The sequence below is a fragment of the Scomber scombrus genome, chromosome 7, assembly GCF_963691925.1.
Source record: "Scomber scombrus chromosome 7, fScoSco1.1, whole genome shotgun sequence".
Lineage (NCBI taxonomy): Eukaryota > Metazoa > Chordata > Actinopteri > Scombriformes > Scombridae > Scomber > Scomber scombrus.
Genome location: NC_084976.1, coordinates 14220162 through 14233334, shown reverse-complemented (window position 1 = coordinate 14233334; position 13173 = coordinate 14220162). Strand labels below are relative to the sequence as shown.

Genomic DNA, 13173 nt, shown 5'->3' with positions numbered 1-13173 from the left:
CTCACAAGATTGCAAAAAAATGAGAATTGCACAAGTGAACTAACCCATTTGAATAAATCAAAAGACATGATTTGTGATTCTTGTCAGTACCACGCATCTTGATCTCCTTTCTAATATTGTCAGTCTACAGAGAGGAAAAGACAGATGTGTTTACTCTAAAGTTGGTACAGATCTTAGTGGTTTCACAAATCATTCAAGACAGAGATGCTTTCACATCTACATACGATCTATTATGAAGACATCTTTGCCCAGAAAACCTCAAAGTTTAATCACAGTATGCAGTTTATGTGTTATGTTATATGTCAGTGTCAGCATTCAGTGAACCATTATGTGATGTTAACATATTTTGAGACATAACACAGTGTGTGTCAGCTCAAACGAAGCACAAAATGTTTAAAAAACTGTTTAATGTTTTATATCAAAATCTCTCTTGCACACATATTTTCAGCTGTAGTTGCTCTGAAATTGCAAATGTGACTGTGTCTGGTGCAGGTGACGCTCGTAGTTCAGTGAATGAGGCCAGCAGCCTGCTGGGAGGCTCCCCAAGGCACCAATGTGGACGTAAAGGCTCCCCCTACCACACAGGGCAGCTCCACCCTGCCGTCCGAGTGGCCGACCTTCTCCAGCACATCAACCAGATGAAGACTGCCGAGGGCTATGGCTTTAAACAGGAGTATGAGGTGAAAGGGCGCTATTACACTCTGCTCCTACACGCTTACAACATAAGACAATAGAGGCAGCTATTACACTTGAAATGACTACATGAAATTAATAGCGATATAAAGTACTGCTGGTGGTGCGTCAGTGTCAAATGCTTCTACAGAACAGTGTAATGTAAAACCTCTCTATTCACACTGTGACTTTAGCAACGAGGCTTCACTGTAAATTGAACAGCTTGAATGTAATTTGTATTTTTTTGTTTCCACAGTACAGCAAGTGAGAGAACAAGAATATTCAAAAAGCTTTTATGTACATAACCCAATGTCAGAGTCGGAGGCCTTTTCACTTTTTTCTCAGATATTCATGCTGACACTGTTTCAGCAGAAACACCTTTGAGGAGTTGGAAAACCTAAAAAACCTAAAAAATGTCAGCTCAGGCTGCTTTGCTCAATGATGGACGAGGTCATGGTCAATATCTTCACTCAAACTGTCAGTTATTGTGTATGAGTAATAGGTGTTTTGTTGTTATATAATAGCTGACTTCGCAAATCAATTATATTAACACTTTATATTAGGGGTGTGATGACATTAAAACATGACGATATTTCTCGTCGAGGTGAATGTTGTTTAGCAAAGCAGCATTCAGGGGGCAGCACGGGGTGCGCACGCCAAAACAAAAAACAAAAAATAACATGTCATGTCTTCTTATAATGTCTCCGTGTGGATCATTAACCTTGTTAGAATGGCAGCTTCTGCCTGCTGAGAAAATCTCACGGTCAGAAGTAGGAGATGAGGAGAGACTGACCTCAGGTCTCTCCACTGATAGTATGAGGTAGGAGAATCGGGGGAATCTAGCGCAGCTATCGTAGCCTAATAATGCAAAAAGTAAAATCAGTCACACTACCTAATTAAAACACAATTTATATACTTGTGTATTTGTGTGATATAGGATTTGTGCAATTTACTCTTATTTGTTTTTTATTAGCAATATGTTCTCATTTGTGATAATTTAATTATTTGTTTCATTTATATTTATATACTAGAATTGTTTCTATTCTTCATACTTTATTATTGTTATTTGTGATTGTATATAATTTTGTATTTTTATTTCCATAAATACCAAAATGATCTATCTATAAAATAGATATATGAGGGGGTGCTTGCATATTACATACTGAATATGATAATTCATACTTAGAAAAGCAGAACTGAAGCTATTTTTCCAGTCATATATTTCATTATTTAAGTTTTCTTAAAAATAGTGTTAAAATCTCATCTCATCTTGTTATTGTGAACACAATATCGTGTATCGTTTCGTCTTGTTAGCTGAGTGTATCGTCACACCCCTACTTTAGATTATATTTTACTTAACATTATATTATCAATCAATCAATATTAATTATTGTAAAACCAAAAGCCTATAACCTACTGTTAATCCATGTGTCCACTTTATAGCACTTTAGCTGGATTAAAGTCACAGCGGAAAAGATTATTTGTCTGTGGGTTGTCCATGTGCTTTTATAGCAGCTAGAAGGCATCATGTCCCCAAGCTTTCCTGGTTCTATCCTGAGGTCTCCTTGTACTCCTGTATGCCCTGTATACAATATTTAAAAGAGAGATGAGAAGCATCTCAACATCAAGGTCCCTGAAGTTCGTTTAGCTCCTTGTTCTAGTGAGGCCAGCCACCATGTCGGAACTGCTTATTTTGGCCTTTTGTATTCATGATCTCATTCTTTCAGTCACTGCTCAGAGCATGTTGCTGTAGGGGAGGTTGTAGCAAAGACAAAAGATAAAGCTCCACTTTGTGGGTTAGCTCCCTTTTCACCATAGTGAAGTGCAACTTCTTACTTAGTACTTGACCACAGATGTTGTTGTTCAGTGCAGCGGGTTCATGGGCGGGTTTTAGCATTTTGGCGCACACCCACCGGAGGAAATTGCCACACTTCAGGATCAATAAAGCATAAGTATTTATCAAAATGTTGGCTGTGCTTTACTAGACGTGTGTCTGTATTAACGTTACCAGTTAAATTTACTTTGTTACTATAATAAAAGTAATGAGCTGTATTGAGCTGTAGTTAGCTGTCACTCAAAAACTCATTAGCCAATGGAGGCGCAGCCTTAAAGAACCCGCCCATGCGAGAGGTTTGTGTCAGAACTGCAAGCAAAATATCAGGGAGCGCAAAGGACAGAGCTGGGAGAGCAACCACAAAGCCGTCAGTGAGAAAGAAAAAGAGAGAACTGTAAACAAAAGGACATGTTATGAAAATAGCCAAAGTCCAATAGTTTACATGATTACACAGATAATTTGTTTGCAAGTTATACATTTTATTTTTGAGATTACTTTTTTTTTGCTCGGATGATATTTATCCTCTCTCAGATTATTGTTTTTGTTTGATGTTTAAAAAGTACTCAACAGATTGTGGATGAGATTTCCACACATGAGGAAAAGCACAGATTCAGTTTTAGCCATAGGAAATAGCCTTAACAGCCTTAACCTGTCATAAATGACAGAGATATCAGGGGTAATTCCTAATTTCAAAAGAGTTTGAGTGCATCAAGTCTGTAAACTTTAATCCAGATACACAGCCGAGGTCAGAGGTTGAGGTTTGGATGCTGAGGGAGTGAGGTTCAATGATGAATATGATAAATCAGAAGAGCTTCAAAATGCACTAGGTCACTTGTGGTCTACAGCAGATTTTGATGAGGGGTCAGCTGCTTGTGCAGGTGCTCGAAACTGAATAGTTCAGGGGGCTCTTTGTTTGCTCTGGTCTGAATAATTTGATGAGTTGGTGAACTTTTTGTGTTTCCCGCTTGGTTTGGTTTCTTCTTACACACATATAAATTGAAACATCACAATGCAACATCACAAGCCACTTGAGAACCTCCATTCATTGGTCAGATGTGTCTGGGACAGGGCAAGAACATAAACACAGATAGAAATGTCAGCTGGCCAAATACAACATACTATGTTGCGCCAGTCCAGGTCGGACCTTGATTCATTCTCCAGCTAATTGTTAGCAACTGTTTGTTTCAAGATCAAACAGACCACTTCCTCTAAAGGGTCTTGGTGAGGTTGTTTTGGTCTGCACCTGAATACGATTACTGTGTTCAGACCTAACCAAATGAATCACGCTAAGGAAATGAATCAGAGTTCAATTTAAAAAGTGTAGGTGTGAAAATACCCATAATAGTTGGAAGCGTCATGCGTGATTCATTATAAGACATTGAATAAATATCTGCTAACTGCTAACTTGGAATGATAATTGCGAGCAGAGAGTGGTATGGTGTGGGAGCCCATCAATCCTCCTCTGAATTCATCCATGAACCCTCCTCTCCACCCCCTGAAATTAATTAGCAGGGTTAAAAAGGCACCTGGATATCACTGCTACTGAAAGTATGAATAAATCATCCTCATTTGGGTCTATAGAAGACCTCAGTCATGTAGGCAGGCCTGATGAGGTTAAACGTCTCAGGAGGTGCTCTAGCTAGTGAGTCCCCTGTCCACTGCTAACAGATTGTAGGTTAGCAAAGAGCAGAGAGCTTTTGAGCCTGGGAGACTTGAGTGGGAAGGGAAGAGAGATGAAAGACTATGGAGGAAGAAATGTGGGGAAAAATTTCTCTTGGCTCCTATAACCTCCAAAAAACCTCTTTTGAGAGGCAATGTTTGTATTTACCTCCCTCTGCAGTACATAGGGCAACGTAAATACTATATAATTCACAAAGGTAACCATCACTCTGATACATAGAGCAGCTGTCAAGAAGTGTGTGGTAGATCTTGGTTAGTAGGAAGACATCTGACATTATAAGGTATTATACTTCTTGATGTAGGCAGCAGTCACATACTGTAAAAAAAAAAAATAAAATATCAATCATGTTGGATTTGGAGGTCAGAAATTGGAGCAATGGCAATGTTCCATGATTACCCCTTCTTATGCTCAGAATGATCCGTAAAAATCATCTTCTATCTATCTAATATAATTGGTTTGGCATTAATGAGAAACAAAATTATCATCAATTTGAACTTCTAATTAGCCAGGTCGTGGTCTAGGAACTGATATGGAAATGGTCCAAATTTGTTTTTTTGTTGTTTGTTTGTTTTGCTTTGTTTTGTTTGTTTTAGGTTTTTTTTTTTTGGGAGGGGCATTGTACAGATATGCAGGTGGAATGTTAGTCCTGAATTGAACTGTAAATACAAACGTGTCTTTCACAGAACATATCCCCCCGCTGTTATCTTTCCCCAGTGGAACAATTGTGGCTGAAAGTGGAGATCACATCCTGGGGAGAAGTCCATTCCTGTCACCCCACAGCATATGGCATTCATGAAAAAGAGAAAACATCTTTTGTCTGTGGTTCATAGTTTCCCCCTCTGGAACTCTGCTTGTAGACTCATTAAATTGTCCCTCACGGGCAAAACACACTCCACTCAAAAAATCAATACACACCTCTTTGTGTTTTTCCCCCCTCTCTATGCTGGAGTATACTTTTGACAGAGTTTCTTTCTCCATTATGAAGCAAAATGTAGAGGAGTGTAATATTACCCTCCCCTGGAAGGTATAGGCGCTTATTTCCCCGAAGAATACCTAAGTTGTGTAAAAACATTGATCAAGAATTTACAGTGAGTTGTAAAGGGGCTTGTACGTGTGGCAGCTGCTATCACTACTGTCATATTCCCACTGCAGAAACTTAAATCAACAAAGCAACATCAGGGCTTTACTGGAGAACCCGAAACTTTCATTATACCACTTTCCACCTTGAGGCTGAGGTGAGGAAGGATGATAGACTCATTGATTCAAAGTTTACTTGCAGCAAAGGCAACTGAATTACTGCACTCATTTTAAATAACAGAAGCTACCTTACTTTACCTTTTGGGGTAGCATGAGTCAGGCTTGTTTATTCTATTTCTGGAAAAGATTATTCTGCTCAATTTTCCTTTGTTCACAACTCATATATGACATTTCTGATTGGATTTTGACTTAATGTGGCAAGATAAATCCCATCATTGTTTTTTTAGCTTTTTGAAATTACAACTGAATCTCATGGGGTTGCAACAGTTACAGGCTAAAGGGAAGTGACATAAAAGTTACTACTTGGTCTAAAAAGCAAATGAGGTAATATTAAGAGACATATGAACACAGGCTGATACATGTTCTGTTGGACTTAGTAAGGTCGCAGACTGGATGTACAAGAACCACAACATTTATAAGGCAGAAAAGTAACAGTTATTGTATTAAAAACTTATATACAACTTTAAGAAATTATTCAGCAGAAATATAAAAAAGATTAAATTAGCTGTTACTAATGATTGCTGCGTAGGTTAGAGCAGACACACTGTTTAAAGTGTTCCTCACATTTTGCCCCCTGCTAAAAAATGCCTTCTCCAAATTCTTTAGATGCTGAGTACCACTCTCACTAGAGTCCCATTTAATGACTATTTTGGCATTTAGAGAAATCCTGAGCTTGACAGGCCTGCCATGCATATGGCTGCTAAGCTATAATTAGTTTGACTCACCGGATGTAGACTGTGGGTTTAACCCTGCCATTAAATTATCTTCCCCTGCTGATATCTGCATGTTACCATTTTCAAAATCCCCCTCGCTATGGAAAACAACAACAAAAACCTCTGGGCTAGCAACCTACACAAAACTACGTGCTACTACAAGCAAAAACACACAACTACATGTCTTATCACAGTCAATACGCGTTTTTTACTGTTGTCTTTTTTTCTCACCTCCCCACGTGCAAATTTTCCACCAAAACAAATTCCCCCGCAGCACTATTTTGCAGGGGTACTGTTGCTGTATCCTGGGTTTAGCGCCATCCCAAGACGATTGTGATTGATTTAAAGAAATACAAACAAGCCAAAGCATTTTTTTTCCAATAGCAAAATGATGACGGTTCTTTACAGTGCAGACATAGGTCTGGTTATGTGAGACAAAGCTATAATTGGACTGTTTCAGAGAGGGGTTTAGCAGATGGTCGGTTTAAGAGTTATGTCATCCATGAGCCTCACCTGTAAAGAAATAAATTAATTGTTTATTTTGATGTGTCTCTTTAAAATCCCAATGATTGTATGCACAAAATTTGAACTCAAATTTGAACTGAAATATAGCCATTGGGTTCAAATTTTGACTCTAACCTTTACTGCTGAGGGCTCTTACAAGAATAGGTGCAACTGGCGACCCATAACTCTTAAGGGCTAGGGGATCAGATGAAGATTATTTGATGCTTGTGGCACTGTTTTGTTTAATTACAAATCACGCATGAATCACTGAACCTCTCCTCAGGATAAAACATAAAACAGCTCTTGATCTAAGCCTCAGCCATGCTTGAGGGATGTGCCGACAGGCTTTTATCACGCTAACCATGAAACAAAATAAAAGATGTGTTGAAACAGTGATTTAGTGTTTATCTAAGATGTTTGAGTGGTTAATGTAGAGGGACCCTGTACCGATCATCTACAACAAGTGTCCTTTTCATCTCTGCAGAGCTTCTTTGATGGCTGGGATTGCACAAAGAAGAAGGACAAAACCAAAGGGAGGCATGACACCTTGTCAGGATGTAAGTCATCAGAACACATTTTGTCCTGTATAAAAAAGAAATCTAAAATATTGTGAAAAGTTTCTACTTCAACGCCTTGTTCTTATATTTTTATCCATCTCAGATGACCGCCACAGAGTCAAGCTCCACCCCCTTTTGGGAGACCCTAACTCTGACTACATTAACGCTAACTACATCGATGTGAGTCTAATTCTCTTTTTTTATGCCACTGTTCGACATGGGATACAAATCGTCAGCCTCTACTGAGTTTCTATCTCTCACACCCTGCAAAGCCACAGTCCATCTCTCTCATTCCTGTAAGCTCACCAGTCTGCTGGCCCACTTTCACCTGGAAGCTTTCATCCAATCAAACACCCTTCTCAGCAGCGTTTTGCCAGATGTCATGGTTGTCAATTGCTGCCCTGGATCCCTGACCCAGACTAAGTCTGCTATCACTTTTATTAAATGCATTTAATGCCTTGCAGAGGAGATGAACCTTTCTGTAAGATGCCACAAATCCCCCTAAATTAAATAGACGTGATTGATGTTATTCAATCTCTGGATGGGCCGAAAGGAGATGATCCTTTCCACTGTTCACCTTAACTGTCTGCCACACATGCAGTGCCACGGTAACATTCTCACTGATCATATGAAATACATGTACATGTTGCTAATGTGTCACACAAGGTCTCATTCATACGTGTTCCCATTCATAAAAGCTAGAGGAGGCTGTGTTTATTCAGTTTTAGCTACCAGATATACTGCAGATAGACATTTGCATTTGTCTCCCTGTTGTCAATTTGTTGTAGCGGGGTCGTCAGCTTTTGCTACTCATTTGAATTATGTCTAGGGAAGTGTGGCAATCTGGTGCTATTTCTTTATCTCACAAGATTTGTTTTGCTCCCCTCTCATTGGGACTACTTTAAAGTAAATATTGTTTGCTGTAAGAATTTGAGGCATGGTGATGCACTCCCACTCCTGTTTGAGGTTGATAATAGGTTAAATATTGTGTTTTTGTCAAAAACTTTATAAAGATTTTAAAAATATATTTTTAGGGAGCTAAAATTACAAGGTGCATAAGTTCTCATTTAATGTGTTTGGATTCCTCCTTTTTTGGACAAATTGTATCAATTTAATGTTGACACTACAGGCATTTGTCCTGTCTTTTATTTCCCTGCAGAGAATAGCCAGTGGTGAGATGCTTTTAGAGGGTTCATTACAATGAAAGAGCATTAAAAACCTGGCTTGTTAGGACTGTAGTTATTGTGTTGGTCTCCATTAGTGCTTAGGCCATGGAGGTGCAGGCATTAGAGAGAAAACACCACTCAACAACCGCTTCAGTGTCAGTTATGTTACTCCATGACAAGGCTGACCTGGAAAGCTGAATAGTAACTACTTAGCCACAGTGGAGCATATTTTTGGACCACCTGTGATTGTTTCACCAGAGGTTAAATGGAAAAGTTTTTCTACCCTCTGAAACATTGTTGTGCTTTCAAAAGAGAGGTGAGAAAGTGCAAGCTCTCCATTTCCTCTTTGTCTGTCACTTAATGCCTGAGTCTTTGCCTGGCTGCAGTGTGTTTTGCTTGAAGAGGTGAAGAACTTTGCATATGTTTGACAGCTCCCTGCATTTGTTGCAAATGTGGAGCTGTCCACTGCGTCATGGCTGTTGCTAATTTACATTTTGCCTGCATCTAACGAGTAACAGGGTCTTACTGTCAGGTGTAGCACGGCCATAAAACCAAAATCACATACATGTATTGACAAACATACACTGTCATGCTGTTAATCAGTTTAGTCTATGGTAAATGTAGTTAATGTAAAAAAAGAAAAGAAAAAAGAAGTAGTTCTAATACCTTATAACTTATCTTAAAAGACCCGAACAATCTATTTTGTACTGTGAGCAGTTCGGTCATATAAAAACATATTTTCTGCAGAGAATTTTTTTTTCCTCTGCTTTTGTCAGTGGTTTGAAGTGGGAGGGGCTCAGTTGGAAAAAGATGGTCACATACAGTATATTGGTGCATCAATCTCATATATATCAACATTTGAAACAATATAAAAACAGTTATGCAGTTGTTTTCTTATTTTGCCAGGCTATTGTCAATCAAATCTGATCAAACCACACACACACAGCCCTAATGAATCTGATTATCTCAGTGTTAAGCTTTTAATAAATAATACCTTTACCTTTAACCTTAATTAATGCTGTCGTGGTCAGGAATATTTAACGCTTTAGAGAAATAATACAGATCAGAATCCAAGTTTTAAGGGGCTTTAAAGAGTAATTACAGGCATTGCAACTCCTTTTTAAAAGTGCTGTGGTTCGTCACAGTACATTTTTTACCTACTTCAAAAACATGCCCTCGTGAAATTATTCGTCCAGCCAATTACGCTGCAATGCAAAATGCAATAAAATAATAATAAAACACTATTGCTGTTCGTCTTATTTCCCAATTACCACTGTAATGTCTGTGAGACATAGCAGGATTTCGCTTGTCTTTACTTACTTTAAGATAAAAATCCTTAGCACAAACAAAACAGTATGAAATGAAACTGAAGGTTATTTTCATTGAGAAAATTGGCCCCTAAATCATAAATTACCATGAACAATGAGCGCTCAAACACATAACCCTAAGTTTTGCTGTACTCACACAAAAAACGCTTGCATGCACACACACTTCTTCCCACCTGTCTGTAACCAAAAACTGCTATTTACCAAAAGCTTCTTTCATTAACTAGCCTATATGTCTTCTTTTTCTACCCCCCTCCCCACTTCCTCGACCTTGGACCCTGTAGATTCGGATTAACAGGGAAGTAAGTACTTCACTGCTCGTTCTTTTGCCTGCCATCGATCTATTTTTGCTTCCCCCTCCCCCCCCCCCCGTTCTCTTCCCACTTCCCACTTCTCTTTCCACTATCATCTATCCACAAATGCTCAAAGGTCAGTGTGCTTCAGGTTTGCCCACATTTAACAAAAAAAAGGTATAAGAAAACCCTTTTAGCTAATGATTTTAAATGAACATAAGGAGATGTGTCCTCTCTGGGAGGACCCTGCTGTCTTTGTTAGTTATCATAAGTGGCCAAGACTCAGGAAGTTTGCTATGGTGACCATCTTAAGTGGAGGAGTGGTAGCATTCATGCTGATAGTGTTTGGCCGGGGCCAGAGGAATTGTGGATAGCAGGCCTCACAGCACTGGTCATCCATCTCCATTTCAAACATGTCCCCGTTTATCTGACTGGGTGCAATCCATCAGCAACGTGGACAGACTCAGCATATTAGGAAGATGCCCTCTGCAAAAAGATAAAAACTGTTACCAGCATGAATTGTCCGATCACACTGATTTGATGAGAGCTGGTGGGATTGGGAGTTTACTCAGATTATTCCCTCCCTGCCTTCTCCAGTCCACAGAGCTGTGTAAGGTAATTGGGGCATTAGTTATCTTTTCCAGCTGCTCCTCTCAAAATGACAAACAATACATGAACCACAATGTCCATGTGGTTTCCAGGGTGATGTCTTCATATAGAGATGTCTCTGAAACAGGTGTCTCACTCACCATTGCAAGGTTAGATACAGTAAGCACTTCATATTTTCAGGAGGATTTCCTTTGAACAGTTGGACTGTCCTTTAAGTGTCCATGCATCAAAGTCCTTCAGGTGGCCTCTGATGTGTTTATTCCCCTTAAGGTCTGTAGAGGTGACATTTCATTGTTCATCCATATTCACCCCATACCCACTATATGAAAAATGTCTGTCATCTATATCAAAGACTGTCACATCCTTTGATATGAAGGAGTACTGTACATGGCATATTTTTCCTCTTAAGATTCTTTATGTTGGTGATAATGTCATGCATTTATGTGAAACCTATGTAAGACATTCCTCCACTCGTTTGATGTGTTTTGAAGACACGTTTGTGACATTAGAGTAAGAATTCAAAGGTTTTGGTTTGTGAGCGTCATCATCTCAGATGTAGTACACATTGCATTTTCAGTGAATAATGATTTGGCTTTATGGGACAGCACTTTGAGGTTCAGTTTGATAAATAAACCGGACAACTGAAATTGAAGAGCCTGTGCCTTTAGTTTCTTTATCATGTCTTTATTAAATTGTCAGAGGGATTTGGGCATTGTTCAGTCAGCTGGCCTGACCTCCCACAGTGGAAAATAAAAAGATTTGTGCTGAAAGAATAACTTTTATAGAGACTTATCACCAGTGTGTCAAGATGCAGTAATGTGTTCCCTAAACTTCTCCAAAAACTCTGTGGACTCTCTGAGGGCAAAGTCATGGTCTTGAATCAGCGATAGGTCAGAGAGAGTGGGAGAGCAAAAATGCAGCGAAGACGGGAAGAAAAGGGTGAGACAGACACCCGCCCCATACAGCCGTACCTGAGGTGCAGATGGCTTACTCAGCATGTCATCCCTCTTCTCTCTTTCAGGGCTACCATCGATCCAACCACTTCATCGCCACTCAGGGTGAGTATTCATATACACACACACACACACATTCACTATAGCAAGGCTAGTTGTTGTACATGTGTGTGTGTACATTCTGGATGATAAGTACCTTTTGTCATGGTGTAATAAATTGAAGATGATCCAGCCAATGATCCTTCTCATGCACAGTCCCTTGCCAACAACATTTCTCTGGCAAATCCAAAGGTGATAGTCTGACTACCAATCCATGAAGGCTGTGTTAGTAATGTCAATGAATTAATCATGAGAGGAGGTGAATAATTAAACACATTAATTATAGCTATTCAATCTTTGTGGCATGTGGAGCATTATGTTCATTTTTGAAGGGAGAACCTTTAGTTCACCCTCTGCAGCTCAAATACAAAGTTGGTTCTGATGGACAGTTGGACTGCTAAAAATGTCTAAACCCCCAAGGAGCATCTGCTTCTAGGGAGCCCCCATCACAAAGTCACTCAAGGTCTCCTCTGCTTATCTTGCACCAGCACCTCCTCTTTCTCTGCAAAAGAGAGACAGAGAGAGGCAGATGGAACCTGTAAGAAAGGAAAAAAAGATGTCAGCAATGTTTTTGTCTCTCTGAGCGTTTCCCTCCTACGTGATCTTCGTTTTAAACTTGTATCTTGCTTCCTGAGCATCTCCTCCTCAGATGACAATGAGTGACTGATGGTCTTCCAGGCTTTCATCATCAACTACTGTTGTTGTTTTGTCACCCATCGCCCCTTCCCTCTGCCTGGAATTCCCAATAGCTTTACTGACGGCACAATCTTTAGAGATCAGTAGCCTGCCGTCTAAGGACACTTAGGTCACAATAATACGAGATTTTACAACAGAACTCCCTTTTTGAGACGGCAGACTTTGATGCAGCTGTTTTTTTCTCTCTGTCTGTTATTTCTTCCTTCTGCCTACTAGGACCCAAGCAGGAAACACTGTATGATTTTTGGAGGATGGTGTGGCAGGAAAATTGTTTCAGCATCGTCATGATCACAAAGCTGGTTGAGGTTGGCAGGGTAAGTGATGTGGACACCCCCCCCCCCCCCATCTCAAATTCACTATAAGCAATCATTTTATGTGTTTGATAGGTGTTGACCGCAGCCAAAAAGTGCCACTTGCATGCAAACTCTTACTGTGCATGTAAGTGGCAATCAAAAAGCTGTTAATACTTGGGACAATGTCCTGCACCTACTGTATGTGAAACCTATTAATCACACAATAAATCTTCGAAATAAGGTGTCTGGAAAAACCCTGCCAAGTTGGACTGAAGCCAATGCTAACTTACCAGGAACAGCAAACAGTTCAGAATTTTGCTAACATTAGCTGTCTAACACAGCAGGTGTCATTATTTATCATTATAAACTTACCAAAATACTGTGACAATAGCCCAACAACTATCAATCAATGCTCACACTGCAGACAAAGCTAAAATTTCTCTTCATATCTTATTATAGAGTAATAATTTCCAAAATGACCACCAGCACACTTAGCAGGGGGCTGAATTGAGCAATTAATA

The 13173-nt window shown here is 39.5% G+C and overlaps 1 protein-coding gene across 1 annotated transcript in view; it reads left to right on the top strand.

The window, feature by feature from the left end:
• Positions 1-13173, top strand: part of ptprub (protein tyrosine phosphatase receptor type Ub) — a 164114-nt gene that overhangs the window by 133751 nt on the left and 17190 nt on the right. The window contains exons 16-20 of the mRNA XM_062423421.1: positions 493-680; positions 7146-7218; positions 7322-7398; positions 11633-11669; positions 12576-12673. Of these exons, the coding sequence (XP_062279405.1) occupies positions 493-680; positions 7146-7218; positions 7322-7398; positions 11633-11669; positions 12576-12673 (473 nt within the window). The remainder of the gene's footprint in view (positions 1-492; positions 681-7145; positions 7219-7321; positions 7399-11632; positions 11670-12575; positions 12674-13173) is intronic.